Raw genomic sequence first — 22,254 nt, 5'->3', positions numbered from 1 at the left:
GTTCTAGAGCACGCCAGCCCCAACTGTTGAAGCCCATGTGCCTAGAGCCTGTGCTCTGCAACAAGAGAAGCCACCGCAATGAGAAGCCTGCCACAGTGATGGAGTAGCCCCCACTCGCCGCAACTAGGAAAGTTTGCAAGTAGCAACGATGACCCAGTGAAACCATATATAAATACACAGTATCCTTTAAATTTTTTTAATAAAGAAATAAAAGTAGAAATTTGCTTTTCTAAATATGTAGCTTAAACTTTGAACACTATTCAAAAAACTGGGTGAACAATTTAACTATCCCTGTTGAATATATCCCAAGTTAGGGTAGTACAGCAGTGGGCCCTGGAGTCAGACTGCCACAGGGCTCAATTGTAGACTACTACGTAACTGAGCAAGTTACTTAAGCTCACCATACCTCACATTCCTCATCTTTAAAAAGATAATTATAAATAGTACCCATTTAGCAAGGTTTCTGAAACTGTTATAAAAAGTTATCTCAGAAATAAAACCCTTACAAGGGCCTTGAAAGACATTTCTCAACTCTGGACCTCTGTTTAATCTGTAAATAAAGAGTGGATTAAATTATTTTTCAAAGTCTTTTTCAGCTCCAAAATTCTGTGTGAGTAATTAGGCACTTTTCTTCATTCACTAAAGTGTAAGTGAAGTGTTACAAATACACATTAAATACTATTTTTATAGCCTCAAAGTAACCTAATTTTTTAAATGTTTATAGCAGAAGAAAAAGTGCACTGTATTTAATTATATTGAATTTTAAAACTTTAAGTAGGCTCACATTTGTGTTTTGTCATAGACCAATATTAAAAACATAGTTTATATTTTTATACAGCTTCCAAACCAACCCTAAACTGTAAGGTATTTTGCATCCTAGTTCCCCTTTTGAAGACGTACCCTCCTTCTAGCAACCTTTCATTCACATAATTACTATAACCGAAAAAGTGTTAAAGACATCCTTCTCAAAAGTATCACGCTTTCACAAAGGGCAAGAAGCCTGCAAGGAGAATGTTTAAAGATAAAACGCTCAGCATTAGAACAAATGAAGAAAATATCCTTTGGGGTATGGTTTGTAAGTAGGAAGCGAGAGAAGGAGTAAGAGTGAAAAAGAGAATGTGACCAGATATATTCAAGGCTGTTCCCTTCCTGGTTGCAAGGATGACTTGTGTTTAAATGAACAGTTTGGAAAGCTTTTGAAAGAAAATTATTAAAATTCCATAAAACTTTGTCCTTTGAAAAAAATTAAGATACTATTTGTCTTTCTTCACTGGTATTAATCAGCTATGCAGGCACATTTTATATATTTTATGATATAAAGGTATACATAAAGATATAAAGCGCTTTCTTGGCGGTGCTAGTGGCAAAGAATCTGTCTGCCAATGCAGGAGCCACAACAGATGTGGGTTCAATCCCTATGTTGGGAAAATCCCCTGGAGTAGGAAATGGCAACCTGCTCCAGTATTCTTGCCTGGAAAATTCCGTGGACAGAGGAGCCTGGCGAGCTACAAGCCCATGGGGCTGCAGTCAGACATAACTGAGTGATCAAGCACAAAGACATAAAACAAGCAACACAAAAATAGTATTAATTGGTACCATACTTAAGAACCAGATTTAAAACATTAATCCAATAACATCACCCTATCTTGCACCATTCCTTAATAATTCATGAATTATTAAGTTCTTGGTAAGCTAGAAAGCATGTTAATGTAACACTATTATTACTTGACTGCTTTGCTCTTACCTCTACGTTAGTGGCTATTATAGACCACAGTTATCATAAAAGAGGCTATAAGTTCCAAAACAACTGCAGGTGAGCATTCCAATGCTTTTATTACAAGGGAATTTTGTTTAAGAAAATATATTGCCTAAAGAAACATTTTAACCATCCCAGACTAGAGCATTCTGGACTAGGAGAAACACTGTGGAGTAAAATATAACCCACCTTGAGCTAAATTCTTCTAAGCACTTTGCCTCTTAAGAAGTGGGATGAGATCACTCACCATGTCAAGCCACAGAGCTCTCTTATTCTTCTTTTTGTGATGTTCAAGAAGCCAGACCACATATCCAAGATTTTTTTCAAAAAAAGATAAATATTCAACCTTTCTGTTCTCTCTTTAAATTGTCATCTTATTAGCTTCAATTTAAAAATTATAATGGTGACCGCCAAATCCCCACCTTTACTCCTGAAGTTCCTACATTGCTAACTTCTCTTGGAACATTTCCAATTATGGCTCACAAATACAAATTTCAACCTTACTCAGCTTCTCAAAACCAACTCCTTCATGTCCCACTCTAAACTCACAATCTGGAATCTTCATTGATTCCTATTTACAATACACCAGAAACAAATGCCAAGCCCTAACTATACCTCCATCTTCCAAATCAACAAAAATATTGTGACTGAGCAAAAAACTATGGTAGACAAAGCCTGTTGGAAATAAGAAGCATAAGACAATGTGTTCCCTTCCTTAAGAACTTTTCAATTCAATAAAAAGACAGAGCTAACTGATAACTGTAATGATTACAATGTATTGAACTATTACTATTTGCCAAGCACTGGGTTGAACCATCTTCATGTATTATCTCAAAAAACTAAAACTCCGTAAGATACTATGATCTCCAAGTGACAAAAACAGTATCTGTAGAATCTGAAGTGTACAAGATCACACAACTAGAAAATGGTAGAGCTTGAACTCAAAAATAGCTCTGACTACAAAGCCCTTGCTAACCATAAGTAAAACATACAAAACAATGTAGCTGCCAAAAGAAAGGGAAAGCAGCAACTTTTCCCAAATTGATCTCTTCTCCATTCCCACTGCCAACACCCTATTTCAGAATTCCTGCAAAACAGGTACTGAGAGGGGTGCTTAAAAATCACACAGGGAGCCCATTTAAATAAATGCTCCTAGGCCCAACCCATAAGATTCTGAACCACTGGGCAAAAGGTGTTTCTGATGCACTTTTTAAAAACCATATCCCTAATTATTGCTCATTCACTCATTTATTCATTCATTCATTCAACAAGGATTCAGGTTCCTACTATGTAGCAAGTCCGGTAAATTCATCCCAAATATCTCCTCTACACCTGATCCGACTAAATTCCATTCCAGAAATACTCTAAAAACCCTATTTTCAACATTCACTCATCTGTGTACTAGATTATTATGCCCTATCAAGTAAAATTATTTTGATCAAAGCTTTCCTGCCATATAATGAACACCTGATACACAAGAAGAGCTCAATAAATGTCAGTACCTTTCGCATTACATAATCTAGATCTGCACTGTTATTACAGACTTCAATCCATAACACAGGGGAAATGGTGCAACATTTGCTAAGAGGACTAAACACAAACAGCTCTCCCCGCTCCCCACTATATGTGCTTTTCCTTCCCCTGCCTCAATCCAAATCCTTAAAGGAAGAGTTTATATCCTATCTTCACTCCAAGTTCCTCGACTCATCCTGACCACAATAATTCTTCTTTCCTTACTAACCTATAGGACAGGAATTACTACTGCCAGAAAAGGAAATATCTTAACATCTGATTAAGTACAATCTTATACATCCTCTAAATTCTTTTAAAAATATTTATTTACTTATGGCTGTCAGGTCTTGACTGTGGCACAAGGGCTAGGTAGTTGCTTTGAGGCATGTGGGATCTTTGTTCCCCAACTAGGGTTAGAAACCCAAATGCTCTGCACTGGAAAGCAGATTCTTAACCACAGGACCACCAACAAAGCTCCTCTAATTTCTTTTTAATGATTTTTCACTCTTGTCTCATTGAGATTCTTGAGAGCTGATTGTACTACACATTTTCATTATAATTCCAAGAGTTTCTGACCTGCTAAGTATTTAAGTGTTAGTCGCTCAGTCATGTCGGATCTATGCAACCCTATGGACTGTAGACCGCCATGCTCCTCGTCCATTGGATCCTACCGGGAAGAATACTGAACCCGGGTCTCCTGCACTGCAAGCAGATTCTTTACCACTGAGCCACCAGGAAAGCCCCCTGCTAAGTATATAGTTAGCCTTGATATGACAACACCAGTTTTTCCACCTGTGCAAGTAATCCTTAAGTTACATTGCTTTCTGCCTTTTTAACAACATATATTTTTCTTTTAAAAAATATCTAAATGATTCAAAATTGTCAAAAGCTCATCCTCTATGTAAGGAGACTTACATAGTACAGTGTCTCTACCACAGGTATTTGCTATAATACCTTGAGTCAAGTAGTTTAACTTCTCTAAACCTACATTTCCCAGTCTAAAAACGGAGGTAATACTTCTCCAGCCAATATGAAAAGTAAATGAGATAACACAGAACATTTAGCACAGCATTTGACACATAATTCTTGGTAAATGTTAGCTGTTAGTATTTCCTGATAAACAAAACCTGGAGTAAATTTTTTCTGGAGATTAAATTTAATCATTTCTAAAACAAAGTGACAAAATAAGTCGGGGAATTCACATATCCAGAAAAAGAAAAATCAAAAGTAAGTCAAATTTGCACAGAAAGGTTTCTCTAATTAGTAAGGCTGCTACTGCTGCTGCTAAGTCACTTCAGTCATGTCCGACTCTGTGCGACCCTATAGACGGCTGCCCACCAGGCTCCCCCATCCCTGGGATTCTCCAGGCAAGAACACTGGAGTGGGCTGCCATTTCCTTCTCCAATGCACGAAAGGGAAAAGTGAAGTCACTCAGTCATGTCTGACTCTTAGCAACCCCATGGACTGCAGCCTACCAGGCTCCTCCAACCATGGGATTTTCCAGGCAAGAGTACTGGAGTGGGGTGCCATTGCCTTCTCCGAATTAGTAAGGCTGCTGCTGTCACTTCAGTCGTGTCCAACTCTGTGCGACCCCATAGACGGCAGCCCAACAGGCTCCCCCGTCCCTGGGATTCTCCAGGCAAGAACACTGGAGTGGGTTGCCATTTCCTTCTCCAATGCAGGAAAGTGAAAAGTGAAAGTTAGGTCGCTCAGTCATGTCTGACCCTCAGCGACCCCATGGACTGCAGCCTACCAGGCTCCTCCGTTCATGGGATTTTCCAGGCAAGAGTACTGGAGTGGGGTGCCATCGCCTTAGTAAGGCTAGGATTTTTTAAATAAGATTATGAAAAGACTCTGATGCTGGGAGGGATTGGGGGCAGGAGGAGGAGGGGACGACAGAAGATGAGATGGCTGGATGGCATCACCGACTCGAAGGACTTGAGTTTGAGTGAACTCCGGGAGATGGTGATGGACAGGGAGTCCTGGCATGCTGTGATTCATGGGGTCGCAAAGAGTCGGACACGACTGAGCGACTGAACTGAACTGAAGCAAGAATAGAGTTAACTTTACTAATACAAATAATCAATGTGCATAGTTCCTAAGAGGAGTCCCCACAGTATTAACAGAAAGAACGTGGGGCTTAAATACCAAAAAAAAAAATAATAATAAAATAAACTTAAATGCAAATAGCAACGCTCACACTTAACTACATGATACCAAAAAAGTAAATTCTCTATCCTATTTTCTCACTTGTAAGATGAGGTAAAAATAGCTGTCACAAGATTAAATAAGTAAAAAGCCTGACCAACAGATCCTCCACTAGTGGATCTTTCCCTTCTGTGCTTAAAAGTAAAATTTCCAAACTCTTTTACAATAAGGCTTAAAAGTTCATTAGATACAACATATACCCAATCCAAAGTCAATATTCCAACACAAAATTGGCAGGCAGAAGAAGACTGGAAGGAAAGGAAAGGAGAGATTTTAGACATGACCAAGTAAGAATCTGACTTTTCAACAGGAGCATGTCTGTTATATTTACTGCAAACAGCATGTAAAACAAGACCCATGAAGTAGTAAGAGTTTTAATGAATGTTTTGGTAACAACTAGATACTGTGACTGTTTCTGCTCTTCAAGACAACTGGAAAAATAGCGTTATTATTACATATTACATACAGAATTTATTTAAGAAACATGGACTTCCCAATTGTATTTTCTCCCACCCACTCAGCTCTTCCTCACTGCTCTCAAACGTGAACACCCTATCTGTACTAATAGCTAGAATGTGACTACAAGATGAACCACCAACTCCAACAAAATACTATGCTTACATTTCAAGATGGCCAAGAAGTTTAACTCAACTAGGAAAACTGCTTAATTGATTCTAGATCCGAATATATCCAAGAGCTCTTGGATATGTGTACAATAAGACTATAATAACTCTGTTAATGGAAATAATTTACAGTATTTATTAGGAAAAAAAAGGAAAGACATTAAAGGGGAAAGAAATTTCACAATGCACAGCTCTGCAAACAAGTATAACAAAATAAAAGCATGTAAGGAGTTCCTTTATATGGCTTGAATGCTGAAGAATTCTGGGGGAAAATATGCAAAAGATAACTTAGGATAATCTTAACTTTACAAGTATTACAATATTTTTTAAATGCTTAAAAAAAAGTTTTCCTCACCACTGGTAGCCAGCCCATTTGAGTCCGCACCTTAGTTCTTAAGCAACCTGCTCTATCAATAATAATCTGTTCCCAGATTTTATTTTACATTACTATTCCAATACAGATTCCACCCAAAACTATGTAGACATGGTATCAATATGAAAGAAGTATTTTTTTCTAAATTCTTTTTAAAAGGAATTATTTTCTTTTATGATCTGTGCTTAGGTGATTCTTTATCTTATGCTGAAATAAAGGATCACTGGAGGATCTCTAAATTTGGGGATTAAATGTCATTGTTTCCTAACTTTTACAGCTTTTCTTACCTAAGCCCACCAAATTTCATAGACAGCCATTCTTTTTATCACCTTTTGCTTATCTTATATAATGAAATGGAATGAGTATCTGAACTCATTATAAGTTTTCACTTATGTAAATGGTAATTGTGGTTGATGAATGCACTCTCTAAAGTACAAAAGAACACACACATTGTAGGTGCATAATTTGCATCTGGAAAACTACAGTACTCTGGAACATAAAACTCTATATTAAGGGCTTATTTACAGATGTTTATCAAAGGTGCAATTTCAATGAGCTATCTTCTGTACGGTATTAAAGTTGAAGGTGTAACTTTGCAGGATTTGTATTAATAGGCAACAAGAAAGACCAAAATGCCTTCTGAAAACCACAGTAAGTGTATATCTTGAACTTCCCTGGTGGTTAACACTCAGTTTCCAATGCAGGAAGCAAGAGTTCAATCCCTGCTCAGGGAACTAAGATCTCACATTTCGCATGGGCAATCAAATTAAAAATAAATAAATGGATCTCTAAAGGTGGAATTTCAGACAGTGACAGATGGTAAAAGAAACAAGAACTCTTAGATCAGTTTCATTTAAATCATGACTGTCCAGATAACAACCTCTCCCTATGAGATAAAACTAATGTAGTAATATAATCAATAACTGATCATTAAAGCAAAAGTATCCTAAATATAAGGGGCTTCCCAGGTGGCTCAGTGGTAAAGAATCTGTCTGCCAATGCAGGAGACACAGGTTTGATCCCTGGGTGGGGAAAATCCCCTGGAGTAGAAAACGGCAACTCACTCCAGTATTCTTGCCTGGAAAATTCCATGGACAGAGGATCCTGGCAGGCTACAGTCCACCGGCCACAAGGAGTCGGATACAACTCAACCACTAAGCATGGGCAGCATCCTAAGTATAGATTGAACCCCTCTCCCCCACACCTCCTAGTCACTCAGTCTGTGTTTTAAATTCAAGGTTGCCCTATCAGGAAGGCACTTAAAGATAGTCAACCTCGAAGAAATAGCCAGCATACTAATTCAAACATAACCAAGACTGTATTTCAAAAGGGAAAAAATTAAATGAGAAAAAGTTAACACCTTACTTAAGATATTACCATTAGGGCAACACTTATCTACACTAATTTTACTGACAAGGCAATAATTACTAAAGCATAGAATATTAACTATGTAACAATATTTTTCACTGTAACAAAACATACTTGAAAATTCTTTCTCAGTCAAGCTGCCAAATCTAATTTTAAAACTGACCCTAAACATAAAACTACTCACCAACTGGACTAAGAAGGAAGGCGGAAAAAAAAATACTGGTTTAAGGAAATAAAACTGGATTAAGAAAAATAACTTTAATCAGCCGTCCATCAAAAAGCTACATACAAGTTTCATGGCTAAACGACACTGGTTTATTATTATATTAATAAATCGCTTATTTCCTTCTGCACGGCTGGGATTTTACAAACTGCCACACTTTCATAAAGGTATGATTATGAGGCTTATAGAGAAAGTTCACACAGAACAAACTGAGTGAGGAGTATACCATCCTTTAAGTAACAATATTTGCTAAAGAGTAAAAAGGGAAGGGAAAGGCTGACAATCTACTTCTCATAACCCCCTCCAAAACTGGGGGAATTGGAGAAGTAATCCTGTATCAGACAGTATTCACAAGCACAAAAGAAAACACTTCCAATAGTGAAACATAAAGCAGTCACTCTGCATTAAAACACAGGCAATATTTTCTACGTTAGTATAAAGTGTGCTATAAACGCCTATTAATACAAAAGGAACGACCACTTCCACACCGTTATATACTTTAGTAAACTACACTGCAGATCTATAATAAACAACTCCTTGAAAAGCAAGTACCTTCCTTTACAACTCTATTACCTTCCTTCTCTCCTTAAGACATGGTCACAGAATGAATCTATACAACTTAATTTTCCTGGGTGCTTCCCCTCCTTCCTCTCCATGCAACGCAAATATACTTTTTACGTTCACAGAAATTCATACCTAGTACCAGTATCTCAGCCTATTTGAAAACTGCTTGATTTTGAAAGTTCTAATAAGATGTGTTCAGGTTGGAAACGAAAAACTACCTTATAAGGGTATAAAAGACTGAAAGCAGGAAGCGGCTTTGACAAAACTAAGGAAGTTGCAGCGCGCTTGCTCACTGGGGGACTTTTTTGAGGCAAGAGAAGTAACACATGACATCTTTCTCTCAAATTAAAATGTGACTTGTTTGGCCGGTAGGAACGTAGTGGGAGATGGAAAAGACCGGGAGTCGAAAAGGAAGAGGAGGTGGGTGGTCCAATGAAAACCCCGATCTAGGTTCCCATTTTCAGGGTCCGATTCTTCCCTTTCCCCACCCACACCCCGGGTAGAATGTTGTCACAGCAATCTTGCAAAACCTAAAGGAGCGCTTCTCTTTTCTCGCTCCTTTGCCCGGCCAGTCCCCGCGCTCCATTCCCCTCGGCCTCCAAACCTACGGGCAGGAAGGGGCACCGGGAAAAGGAGGGTCGGCTGCGCCGGGCTCGACGACCACCCCCACGCGACCGCGGGCCCCGGGGAGGCGACCGTCCCCGCAGCCCCTCGGGCCGCGCTGCCCACCGCGGTGGGGGAAGGGCCGGGAGGGGTCGCGCGGAGGAAGCCGCTCCCGGGGGCGTTTCTGGGCCCCGCGCCGCCGCCCGGCTCCCAGAGAGTGAAGCGCGGGGGATGAGGGAGGCCCTGACTGCGGGCCCCACCCCTCGCCACCCGGCGCGGCCCGGGCTGACACGGCCGGCGGCAGCACCTTGCCGCTCCATTCATCTCCCGGCCTCCTCCTGGCCCCGCCATTTTCCTGCCTCCGCCTCAGTTTCCCCACCCCCGCCCATCAGCCCCCTTACCCCGTGCCACAGTCCACCACACAGGCCGGCAGCCGTCCCGCCATCTTCCTCCTCGCCTGCTGCTGCTGCTGCCGCCGTCTGCTCCGTGCCGGTTGGGGCCAGGAATGGGCGGCGGAGGTAGAAGCTATCTGATCATCCACGGCCGGGCCACCCTCTCCGTCTGGGGGGGAGCCGGGAAGCCGAAGCAGTAGCGAGAGAGAAGCAGGCTCGGTCAGCGGCTACCACTTCCGCAACCCGGGCAGGCAGGCAGTCCCCGCCCTGCCCCGCCGCGGCCTCCTCCCCCTCTCCCCTCCTCCTCACTCCTGCCCCCACCCTACAACTTCTTCCCCTCACACCGCCTTTCCCCGGGAAGCCAAGATGGCCGCCGGTGCCGACGCCCCGGCCAGGCCAGGCCTAGGCCTCGAGCGCTCCCCCTTCCGGCTCCGAGCGGGCGGGGCGAGAGAGCATGCGCAGTGAGGAGCGCCGCCGGCTGCCGCTCCCATTCCGAAGGTGAGGTGGTCCACTTCGGGTGTTCTCCAGGTAGGGGCGACTAGGTCTGCCCGAGCCTCCAATTCTCCTTCTGAAACTGGAAGGGGTTTTTCGTTGCAATTACTTCTGTGCTAGGTTGAGGAAGCGTTGGAATCGCATTCCACAGCCACAACTATCCTCCGGTGCTCCGGGGAAAACGGCCTAATTGAAAACCTTGTCAGCGGCACCCATCCGTTTTTATATCTTGAGCGGCTCCTTTTCTGGTTGGTAAAGAGCTATATCTGACGGAGGGTGAGCCGTTGGTGGAGAGAGGAACAAAGGCTTGCGCCGTGGCTCCTCTGCCTTGGTATTGTTTTTTGTTTTTGTTTTTTCTTCAGTTACACTTGTGCATTGTTACAACGGGGCACATTACAAGTGTTACCACAAGGGTTAGATTGTAGGCCACCCGGAGGGCAGGCCTGTGCCCACTAGGAAGGCACACCTCACAGGAATGTACAGGTAAACACTTACACATATAAGCTTTTGGTGGCTTTGAATGAGGAGAAAAAAGTACTCTCCGGGGTAGTTTTAGACTGTGCTATTCTACTTGAAGGATGAAACCACGGATTAAGGACCAAAAATTTTAATTAAAAAAAATTAAAAACTAGAAAGCCTAGAAATGGCATTTAAACTTCTCAAAGTGTGCATCAGAATTCCGTGGAAGGCTTGTTACAGCACAGAATGCTGAACCACATCCCCTGAGTTCTCTAAGGGGTCTGGAGTGGGGCCTGGTAATATGCATTTCTACCCAGTTTCTACGTGTTGGTCTGGGACCTCCCCCCACCTAGGAAACCTATAATGTTACTAGCTTTTTTCTCTTCTGGTTTACCTTCTGATAAACCATGTGGATTCACTTATAGGTGACTGAAATAAAAATATTTTTCCTAAGAAAGGATGTCTCATTACTCCAGAAGATAACAGAGTGGTGTTAGACCAGGCTGGGCAATGTAATTTAAGCTTTTCATTCATTTGGCAAATAAGAATTGCTCACCCATTCTATTAAGGCAGGGACTATGCTGACCGTTAATATTCAGTAGACACAAAATGAACAGGTTCTCCGCGCTGCAGAGTTTACAGTTTAGTGGAGAAACATATAAACTGTATTAAGAGCAATAGAAATTATAAAGCAGAGGGCTCTGAGAAATGGGGAGGAGGGGTGAGTGAATGGGAGGGAAACAAAAGGTAGGAGAGGCTTCTCTGACAAAAGTGAAAGTCGCTCAATTATGTCTGACTCTTTGTGACCCCATGGACTATACAGTTCATGGAATTTTCTAGACCAGGATCCTGGAGGGGGTAGCCTTTCCCTTCTCCAGGGTATCTTCCCAACCCAGGGAGTGAACCCAGGTCTCCTGCATTGCAGGCGGATTCTTATACCAGCTGAGCCAGAAGCGAAGCCCAAGAATACTGGAGTGGGTAGCCTATCCCTTCTCCAGTGGATCTTCCTGACCCAGGAATGAAACTGGGGTGTCCTGCATTGCAGGCGAGTTCTTTACCAACTGAGCTATCAGGGAAACATTTAAAAACTGAGGGCTGGAAGATGATAGATAGGGAGGAGAGTGAGGAAGAAGGGGAGAGCCTTCCAGGAAGTGAGAAGAGTCCAGGCCCTGAGGTGAGAATGAGCCTTTTTTCTTCCACAAGTTTAAAGAAGTTCCAAGTGTTCAAAGTGAAGTGAGCCAGAGAAGAAGACAGAATGGGAGGTAAAGCCTGAGATAAGGAGGAATCAAATCATGCGAGGATTTGTAGACTTCTTAAAGCATCTTAAAGTTTAGCCTAAAAGCAACTTGGAATCCATCAGAGATTTAAGGAAATGTTTTGCCTGCTTTGTAAGGAATGGATTCTACAAAGTTAATAGTGAAGTGAATGCTTATATAGCGTATATGATGTTGGCGTTAAGAGATAGAAAATATGAGGAGTAGCATCCAGATGGGATTAGATGTGTTCAAAGGAGACTTACTAAGGGGCATCATCATCATTACCATCCACTGGTGCCCAGTACATCCACAGCTACTCATATGAAATAAACAAGCAAACAAATAAATAAATCTCAGGGGCCACTTTCCTCAGAGATTTGTCTTCCAAGAAGTCAAACAGAAGTGATTCTTTGTTCAGGTACCTTCTGTTTTTTCACTATACATAGAAGATGGTATATGAGGACTCTTTGCTGCCTTTTCCACCATCAAGTACTGAAGGTTTTGGGGGAGAGCAGATGCCCGAAGATTGGCCCTGACAGAAGATGGAGATGTGGTTTGGTTGGGGTAGAGCAAATGATTGTTTCCAGTATGACAGGTAGTATGTCTGGACTAACGGGATCTTACCAAAGGGGTCTCAAGAACAGAGGTTTGGAACTTGAACTCAGGGAAGTTCTCCTGCTCAGGGAAGCCCACAGCAATAGATCCTCAAAATGGCTGTCCAAAATGCTGGCCTTGGGTGGGTTGTCATGGAAGTAATTACATCAGTGTTCAGAAACTAGAATGATCCAGGCAGGCAGCCTCATAAGTGAAGAGGGCTATGAGGAGGGTATGGCAACGTGGAGAGCCCACAGAAGACAGTAGAAAATTGTTGCTATGTAAGATTGTAGGCCTTGTGTTGCCAAAACCTCCCTTTTTTTTTTTCAGGAAAAGTTGGAAATACCTGTATTTTTATCTGTTGGTAACTAATTTTTTGAAGACCATATCTGACCCACAGGCTACCCATTTTCAATGTTTGATTCAAGAGACTGTTTAATGTATACCAGTATATTACATTCAAATATGAGCTTTGTGTTCATGGTAGTTACTGTGTCTCATTCCGTAGACATGAGGAGACCTGCTGCAGTCTCTTTCACAGAGTCAAGACCTGTCCCTCGTCTGTAAAGGGAGTGACTTGTTAGAAGTGTTTCAGTTTCTAGCACTTGTGAAAACTGTCTGTGGAGGTTCCTCATAACTCACCTACCCAAACACTTTGCCTGCTTAAGACCCTTTCCACTTCCTGCTTGCTGCATGCCACATTGGTCAGCGTCTGTACCGCTGTGGTGGCTCAGCCTTCTTCAGCTATGTAGAACCTTCTGAGGCATATCCGGCCAAAGCATTTCTGACCACCCTGTTTGCATATGCACCCCTCTTCCTGCTTACCCTTCTACAAATACTGAGAAGCAGAGGATGTCAGAGCTAGAAGGCCTCTTGGGGATGATCCTTGATCAATATGAAAAGGAAAGCAGTGGTGGATGAGTGGGATTTGTTTGACTGCCCTAAATTCATTGCTGCCTATTAGTACCCTGGTTTTCCTTTCAGTTCAGGTCAACTACGTGCTTTGTTCTTGTCAGTTTCCAAACCCAGTTCCTAGCCTTTTAAGCATTTGTCCATCTTACAGTATCCTTCCAATAAATCCCCTTTTGCTTAAGTTAATAGCAGTCAGTTTCCATTACTTGCATAAATTTAAGAGCTCTAAATGATACAGAAGCCCAGAGAGTTTAAGCGATTTTCCCAATATCTTAGAGAAACTAAGGAACAGAGTCCAGATCAAAACCCAGTTCTGACCCCTTTTCAGGACTCTTAAGTTATAATGCCACAAGCATTCTTTAATTTTGACTGCTATACTGGTTACAGGTTACCATGAGATTTCCTAGGTCATTCCTGTTCTTTAACATCAATTTAGCAAATGTCTCTGAATCTTAAAATGTCCAAGACTTTCACAGCACTTCATTTCCATTATTTTAAAATGGGAAACAATATTATTTTTTTTTAAATTAACTTGGGTACTTGTTGCACAGGTGACTATTTGCAAGTTGTCAGAGCAATCAAATCTATAGAGAGCATTGATTAAGGCAGATTAGATAAATGGTCAAGATGTCCATGCAGCCCAGTGGTCATAGGGGATGATGGCTATGAACGGTGGCTTCTCCTTTCTCAAGTCGTGTGACCTTAAATAACTTGGTGTGTAGAGAGAGCACTGACCTTGGAATCAAGAGACTTGAATGTCAGCTTCTTAAATTAATCTGTTTCTTCATCTTTAAAAAATGGTAGGAATATGTAACTCACAGAGTTGTTGTAAAGCATAAATTTTTAAAAAGCATGTTGCAAATTATAAAACAACTGTATGAAAAGATCGAAAGGAACATGCTTAAATTATAAAGTAATGACTCTTTTACTTATTACTTATACAGACCTAAAGTTTTAAAGTTTGTCCCTCTTTTCACAGAAATTATCTTGGGGCCCGTCTGCTTACTCTTTTAACGCTGCTGCTGCTGCTAAGTCGCTTCAGTCGTGTCCAACTCTGTGCGACCCCATAGACGGCAGCTGCTACCATCATGCAAAATATTTTTAGAAGGTTTCTTTCAGACTTGCCTTCAGAGCCTGTTGCACATTCCCTTAAATATCTTCATTGGTGGCAAATCTTGGCCCTTGAGTGTTTGCATGTCTCGCACGGAGGCACAGGTCAGCAGTGGCCTGACATGGGGACAGGAGCTCTGGCTGCTGCAGACCTGCATCATGCAGCATGTGGCATAAGCCCTATTGGAGGAGGTCGTCATTAGCCTCACCATAGAGCTGCCAAGCAGACAACCCACAAACTGCTGAACAATTATACCAAAGAAATTCTCACACTATTAAGAAAGTTCTAGGATCCAAAACAAATTTATAACCTGGGATCGGGCAAAGGGAAGGAGAAAACAAAGGGAATTTGACTTTGGAGGGCAGTGGGATTTGAGTACAGAACTTCCCACAGGACTGGGGAAACAGACTCTTGGAGGGCACAAACAAAACCTAATGTGCACCAGGAGAAAGGAGCAGTGTCCCCACAAGAGACTAAGCCAGGCTTACCTGTGAGTGTCCAGGAGTCTCAGTGGAGGCATGGGTCAACAGTTTGGCCTCAGGTCAAACAAAAGAGAGAGAACACAGCCCCACCAATCAACAGAAAATTAGATTAAAAATTTACTGAGCATGCCCCCGCCCAGTAAACAAGACCTAGTTTCCCCCACAGTCAGTCTATCCCATCAGGAAGCATCCATAAGCCTCTTATCCTTATTTATCAGAGGACAAACAGAATGAAAACCACAATCACAGAAAACTAACCAAACTGATCACATGGACCACAGCCTTGTCTAACTTAATGAAATTATGAGCCATGCTCTGTAGGACCACCCAAGACAGACAGGTCATGGTGGAGAGTTCTAATAAAACATGGTCTACTGGAGAAGAAAATGACAAAACACTTAAGTATTCTTGCTTTGAGAACCTCATGAACAGTATAAAAAGGCAAAAACATACAACACTGAAAGATGAACTCCCCAGGTGGATAGGTGCTCAATATGCTACTGGAGATCAGTGGAGAAATAACTCCAGAAAGAATGAAGAGATGGAGCCAAAGCAAAAACAACACCCAGTTGTGGATGTGACTGGTGATAGAAGCAAAGTCTGATGCTGTAAAGAGCAATATTGCATAGGAATCTGGAATGTTAGATCCACGAATCAAGGCAAATTGGAAGTGGTCAAACAGGAGATGGCAAGAGTGAACATCAATATTTTAGGAATCAGTGAACTAAAATGGACTGGAATGGGTGAATTTAATTCAGATGACCATTATGTCTACTGCTGTGGGCAAGAATCCCTTAGAAGAAATGGAGTAATGCTCATAGTAAACAAAAGAGTCCAAAATGCAGTATTTGGATGTAATCTCAAAAATGACAGAATGATCTCGCTTCATTTCTGAGGCAAACCATTCAATATCACAGTAGTCCAAGTCTAGGCCCCAACCAGTAATGCTGAAGAAGCTGAACAGTTCTATGAAGACCTACAAGACCTTCTAGAACTAACACCAAAAAAAGATGTCCTTTTCAACATAGGGGACTGGAATGCAAAAGTAGGAAGCCAAGAGATACCTGGAGTAACAGGCAAGTTTGACCTTAGAGTACAAAATGAAGCAGGGCAAAGGCTAACAGTTTTGCCAAAAGAATGCACTGGTTGTAGCAAACGCCCTCTTCCAACAACACAAGGGATGACTCTACATGTGGATATCGCCAGATGGTCAACACTGAAATCAGATAGATTATATTCTTTGCAGCCAAAGATGGAGAAGCCCTATACAGTCAGCAAAAGCAAGACCAAGAGCTGAATGTGGCTCAGATCATGAACACCTTATTGCAAAATTCAGACGTAGATTGAAGAAAGTGGGGAGAACCACTAGACTGTTCAGGTATGACCTAAATCAAATCCCTTATGATTATACAGTGGAAATGACAAATAGATTCAAGGGATTAGATTGATAGAGTGCCTGAGGAACTATGGACAGAGGCTCATGACATTCTACAGGAGGTGGTGATCAAAACCATAATCAAGAAAAAGAAATGTAAAAAGGCAAAATGGTTGTCTTGAGGAGGCCTTACAAGTAGCTGAGAAAAGAAGAGAAGCAAAAGGCAAAGAAGAAAAGGAAAGAGATACCCTTCTGAATTCAGAGTTCCCAAGAATAGTAAGGGGAAGTAAGAAAGCCTTCCTCAGTGATCAGTGCAAAGAAACAGAAGAAAACATTAGAATGGGAAAAACTAGAGATCTCTTCAAGAAAATTAGAGATACCAAGGGAACATTTCATGCAAAGATGGGCTCAATAAAGAACAGAAACTGTATGGACCTAACAGAAGCAGAAGATATTAAGAAAAGGTGACAAAAATACACAGAAGAGCTATCCAAAAAAGATCTTCATGATCCAGATAGCCACAATGGTATGCTCACTCACCTAGAGCCAGACATCCTGGAATGCAAAGTCAGATAGGCCTTAGGAAGCATCACTACAAAGCTAGTGGAAGTGATGGAATTCCAGTTGAGCTATTTCAAGTCCTAAAAGATGATGCTGTGAAAGTGCTGGACTCAATATGCCAGCAAATTTGAAAAACACAGCAGTGGCCACAGGACTGGAAAAGGTCAGTTTTCATTCCAATTCCAAAGAAAGGCAATGCCAAAGAATATTTAAACTACGACACAATTGCACTCATCTCACACACTAGCAAAGTAACGATCAAAATCCTCCAAGCTATGCTTCAACAGTATGTGAACTGAGAACTTCAACATATTCAAGCTGGCTTTAGAAAAGGCAGAGGAACCAGAGATCAAAATGCCAACATCCATTGAATCATAGAAAAAGCAAGAGAATCCCAGAAAAACATCTACTTCTGCTTTATTGTCTACGCCAAAGCCTTTGACTATGTGATACACAACAAACTGAAAAATTCTTCAAGAGATGGAAATAACGCCTTACCTGCTTCCTGAGAACTCTGTATGCAGGTCAAGAAGCAACAGGTAGAACCGGACATGGAACAATGGACTAGTTTTGAGTTGGGAAATGAGTACGTCAAGGCTGTATATTGTCACCCTGCTTATTTAACTTACACACAGAATATAACATGTGAAATGCCAGGCTGGATGAAACACAAGCTGGAATCAAGATTTCCAGAAGAAATATCAATAACCTCAGATATGCAGATGACACTGCTCTTATGGCAGAAAGCGAAGAGGAACTAAAGAGCCTCTTGATGAAAGTGAAAGAGGAGAGTGAAAAAACTGGCTTAAAACCCAACATTCAGAAACCTAAGATCATGGCATCTGGTCCCATCACTTCATGGCAAGTAGATGGGGAAACAATGGAAATAGTGAGAGACTATTTTCTTTGTCTCCAAAATCACTGCAGATGGTGACTGCAGCCATGAAATTAATAGATGCTTGCACCTTGGAAGAAAAGCTGTGACCAACTTAGACAACATATTAAAAAGCAGAGACATTGCTTTGCTTACAAGGGCCCATCTAGTCAAAGCTGTGGTTTTTCCAGTAGTCATGTATGGATTTGTGGGCTGACCCATAAAGAAAGCTGAACACCAAAGATGATGCTTTTGACCTCTGGTGTTGGAGAAGACTCTTGAGAGTCCCTTGGACTGTAAGGAGATCAAACCAGTCAATCATAAAGGAAATCCATCCTGAATATTCATTGGAAGGACTGATGTTGAAGCTGAAGCTCCAATGTTTTGGCCACCTGATGCAAAAAACTGACTCATTGGAAAAGACCCTGAAGCTGGGCAAGATCGAGGGCAGGAGGAGAAGGGGACGATATAGTATGAGATGGTTGGATGGCATCACCGACTCAATGGACATGAATTTGAGCAGACTCCAGGAGTTGTTGATGGATTTGGAAGCCTGGCGTGCTGCAGTCCATGGGATCACAAAGAGTTGGACATGACTGAGTGACTGAACTGTATTAACTCAAGATGACTTAAAAACTGCTTCTGACTGTGTTTCTAAAAAGTAGTTCTAGAAAGATTTGTTGAATAGGCACATCCCTGAGATAAAAACATTATATACTCATGGGGACTTTGCTGATTATCCAGTGGTTAGGACTCAGCACTTCCATTGTAGGGGGCATGGGTTCATTCCCTGATCAGGGAATTAAGATCCTGCATGCCACATTGCATGGCCAAAATCCAAAACAACAACAAAAACAAACAAAGCAAAACAACACAAAACAAAAATTACACTCATTCTATGTTTAATTTCAATTGAACAAATATTTTATTTAGTAATGTTATCTATACAGTGTTGAAATGGGGTGAGATTCTGTAGAATATCACCCTAGTTCCCACCACCACCTGCAAATGATGAATAGTTTATTTAAAATAGAACTCTCCATTTGAAAGCAAATCACAGTTAGACTCCCCCTAGACACATACCATATTACATAAAAAAAAAAAAGTCCATATGAACTATAAATCCTCAATGTAGGATTAAATCTTTACTCCTCTTTGGTCTGCTAAACCCACCATGTTCTGGTTCCTGCCTCCCTCTCAAATTTTTCTCCTCTCCTTGAGCCATTAGCCACATCAGCCTTCCAGCTCTTCACACATCCCAAGGCCATTCCCACCTGCATCTTCTCCCCTAATCAGTAGTTATTCCTGAATCAGTTTTATCTTATCTCCTCTTAGAAGCTTTTCTTGGTCACTCAATCTGAAATAGCCCGCCTCACCCTACCACATCACCATGTTTTAATTCTATGGTGAAATGCCTCATGTTTTATATCAGTTCATTGCATTATTGTCCATTTTACCAACTAGGAAAACATCCCCAGTGGAATTTGAAGAGGACCTGGCATATAATAAGTGGTCAACAAATAGTTGATTGGATGAGTTGGATAATAAAGATAGAAATATATCAGAAAATCAGAAGAAATTTTAGGAAAATAATCTGAAAGTGGAAGAGATGTTTTCTTAAGTAAAAGTAGAAATCCATCACCATTCATGGAAAGATTTGGTTACATAAATTTCCAGTGGCTAAAGATTTTTTTTAGAAATTATGGGATTATAAAAATATTTATATCATGTATGACAAAGTCAAAATGGTAAGAACAAGGCAAATAATCCAACAGAAACATTGGCAAAGAGTTTTAACACAAACTCCCTGCAGAAGAAATTTAAATGGACAATTAACATAGACAAAGAGGCTTTTCATTGCTGACAGTACGGGAACCACAAATCAAACAATGACAGATACCATTTTTCACCCATGATTCACAACATTTAAAAAGAGAAAAAAAAAAAAAAAATCCAGTGCTGAGAATATATAGAAAATGGACATGTATTGAACAATGTATGTCAGTTGCTCTAACATTGTGTCAGTTCTTAAAAGTGAATTGCCATAGCCTCCTGCAAAGTGAACCACCAGTATCTGTTAAAACTTTAACTTCCAGTATGACACAGGGAGCTCAACCCAGTGCTCTGTGACAACCTAGAGGAGTGGGATGGAATAAGAGGTGGGAGGGATGTTCAAGCGGGAGGGGATATAAATATCCTTATGGCTGATTCATATTTTTGTATGGCAGAAACCAATACAACATTGTAAAGCAATTATCCTCCAATTCAAAATAAGCTGAAAAAAAAACAACTTAAACTTTGCTTAAGGTAGTCTTAGGAATCCCATTTGGTGAATCCTAAAAAAAAGCTCTGATGATGGAAGAGAAGGTTATGATCATGAAGTATTATTTAAAATTTTGAAAAGTTAGAAATACAGCCTTCATTTCAAGTACCTCTGTGACCAGGTTAAAGCTGAAACTTCTTTTAACTTAAAAGAAGAGGCATCTGGAACTTGAGGGACTCTGACAGTCTCGGCCATATGTCTGTACTAACCTGCAGGGATATGGAGCAGAGGTTGATATTTTTGTTTTCTCCTTGATAGCAGTACCCGGATCTTATTCTGGTGCTTGTGTTCCCAGTCAAGGACATTTCTCCACCTCCTGTGTAGCTAGGTGTGGCTGTGTGGCAAAGTTATGGCTCATGAGATCTGAGTGAAAGTATTTGAGCAGGACTTCCGGAAAATGCCTTTAAAGAAGGCTGATTCAGGAGAAGCACCATTCTGTGTTTTGCCCTCCAGTTTTCTACTGCCTGTAACACAGATCAACATTGAGTGACTAGAGTTCTTAGCCAGTAGGGATGATAAACTGAGTTTGAGACTAGAAGCCAGGTCCCAAGGAAGGTGGAAAGGAAAAATAGGAGGAGCTCAGGTCACTTACGACTCTGAAGTGCCATCTAGGCTGTGGCCCACACACTTCCAGACTTATTTTACATGTGAAAAAGAGAAACCGGTAGGATTTAAGCCACTATCATTTGGCATTTTCAGTTATAGGCAACTGCATGTAATTCTAATCGATAATATCATGACATAATGTTAAATGCAAAAAGCAAGTTGGTAAGTAATACCAGGAGGATATAAATTCAAATGCTTACAGGTGATAGGCCAGAATGTAAAAAGGTGGATTAGTAGAGGCGTGAATAATAGGAACTGGAAAGGACCATGTTAAATTAGAAAGCCTGTGCAGTGTTGATAACATCATCAGCACAGAGGAATGGGTGTCCAGATTGTTCATGTTAAATTTCCTTAATCTTTTGCCAACAAAATATTTTCCCTGACTGTGAGCCGCTAGTTTGTGACCATTGATTTGTAGTGGGATCCAATATTTGGAAAACTATGAGTGGAAAAGGGAGGATTAAGGGAGGGAGAAAGGAAGGAAGGATGAGCCCTGTGTATGTCTGTGTTCATATGTGGTATAAACAGGAACTGTATAGAAAGTTGCACATGAAGCAATGGAGACCTAACAGATGAGATTGAAGGATGATTAAATTTTTCATTGTAACTTTTGGTATAACTCTTTATTTTCTGTCTAATTACAATGAATATACATTAATTTTCGTAATTTAAGAAAAATCTAATAAGGCAGGAGCAAAATTGCTGAGTTACCCAACTTGGAAATCCAATGCAAATATCAAAACATAGTCATAGAAAACTTTTAGGATGATTCAGCCTGAGCAAGTTCAATGTGTCTTAGGAGCAGATCACTATGTATTAACACCTAAAACTAAAAATACAAATTTGAGAGAGAAAACACAGACACATCGTAGGTTGCTGTGATTTTTGTTAGGTGTGGATGAATAGGAAGTCATGTAAACACATGCGCATGAGAAAAAAAAATGTTTCAGGAAATGGAACCTTGATTATTTCTTAAGTGAAAGATAAAAAGAAGTGCATTCTGAGTTCTTTGAAGTTGCTATGTAACCCACTGTGTCATTACATTTAGTTTAATGTATTATGTTGGTTTTTATTAAAACTGCTTCTGGTTTTAGAGCAGCCCAGGTTTTTAAATAGTCATTGCTTTTTTTCTACGTTTGTCTCAGGCATTGCCATCTCTTCGAAACACATATTTGAAATATGTTTAGGCTTCTCTCAATCCAAAACTGGGCATTTGGTTCCAGTTTGATGAGAAGAAACTGAATTATGAATGCATTTTTTCCCTGACACATCTATTTTCATCCTTTGGTAAATTTGACAACCTGTGACAGTTCTCACATTTCTGGAACTCATCTCCCAATTACAGAAGAAGCTAATAATGGTACTGTGATAAATAATGAATTATTTGACTGTTTGGGGTTTATCCAAAATGAAGTTTATCGGACTTTCTTCTCCTTCTTTCTCTACTCTCTCCTCCTCCAGCCCCTGACACTTACTGTATGCCATGGCAGCATTTATGGTTGGAAAATTATGATCCTCAATAGCAATCAGTTGCTCTAACATTGTGTCAGTGTTTTTTCCATAGAATAATAATTTTGCAGAAGGGGC

At 40.8% G+C, this 22,254-nt stretch overlaps 1 protein-coding gene and 1 long non-coding RNA gene across 4 annotated transcripts in view; one reads left to right on the top strand and one right to left on the bottom strand.

Moving 5' to 3' along the window:
* ACTR3 (actin related protein 3) overlaps positions 1–9,894 on the bottom strand; it is a 47,475-nt gene extending 37,581 nt beyond the window's left edge. Inside the window, exon 1 of the mRNA XM_070768697.1 lies at positions 9,632–9,894. Coding sequence (XP_070624798.1) covers positions 9,632–9,675 — 44 coding nt within the window. The 5' untranslated portion in view covers positions 9,676–9,894. The remainder of the gene's footprint in view (positions 1–9,631) is intronic.
* The window catches only part of LOC109568443 (uncharacterized), a 98,942-nt gene continuing 85,472 nt past the window's right edge, over positions 8,785–22,254 (top strand). For 2 of the 3 annotated variants that reach the window (XR_002182249.2, XR_011560960.1), the window contains exon 1: positions 8,785–9,047. This is a non-coding gene — a long non-coding RNA (uncharacterized lncRNA). The remainder of the gene's footprint in view (positions 9,048–22,254) is intronic. The other variant, XR_011560963.1, reaches the window with a different exon arrangement.

Source organism: Bos indicus, chromosome 2, assembly GCF_029378745.1.
Source record: "Bos indicus isolate NIAB-ARS_2022 breed Sahiwal x Tharparkar chromosome 2, NIAB-ARS_B.indTharparkar_mat_pri_1.0, whole genome shotgun sequence".
NCBI classification, from domain to species: Eukaryota; Metazoa; Chordata; class Mammalia; order Artiodactyla; family Bovidae; genus Bos; species Bos indicus.
Note: the sequence above shows the minus strand (reverse complement) of the source record. Positions and strands in the feature narration are given on the sequence as shown.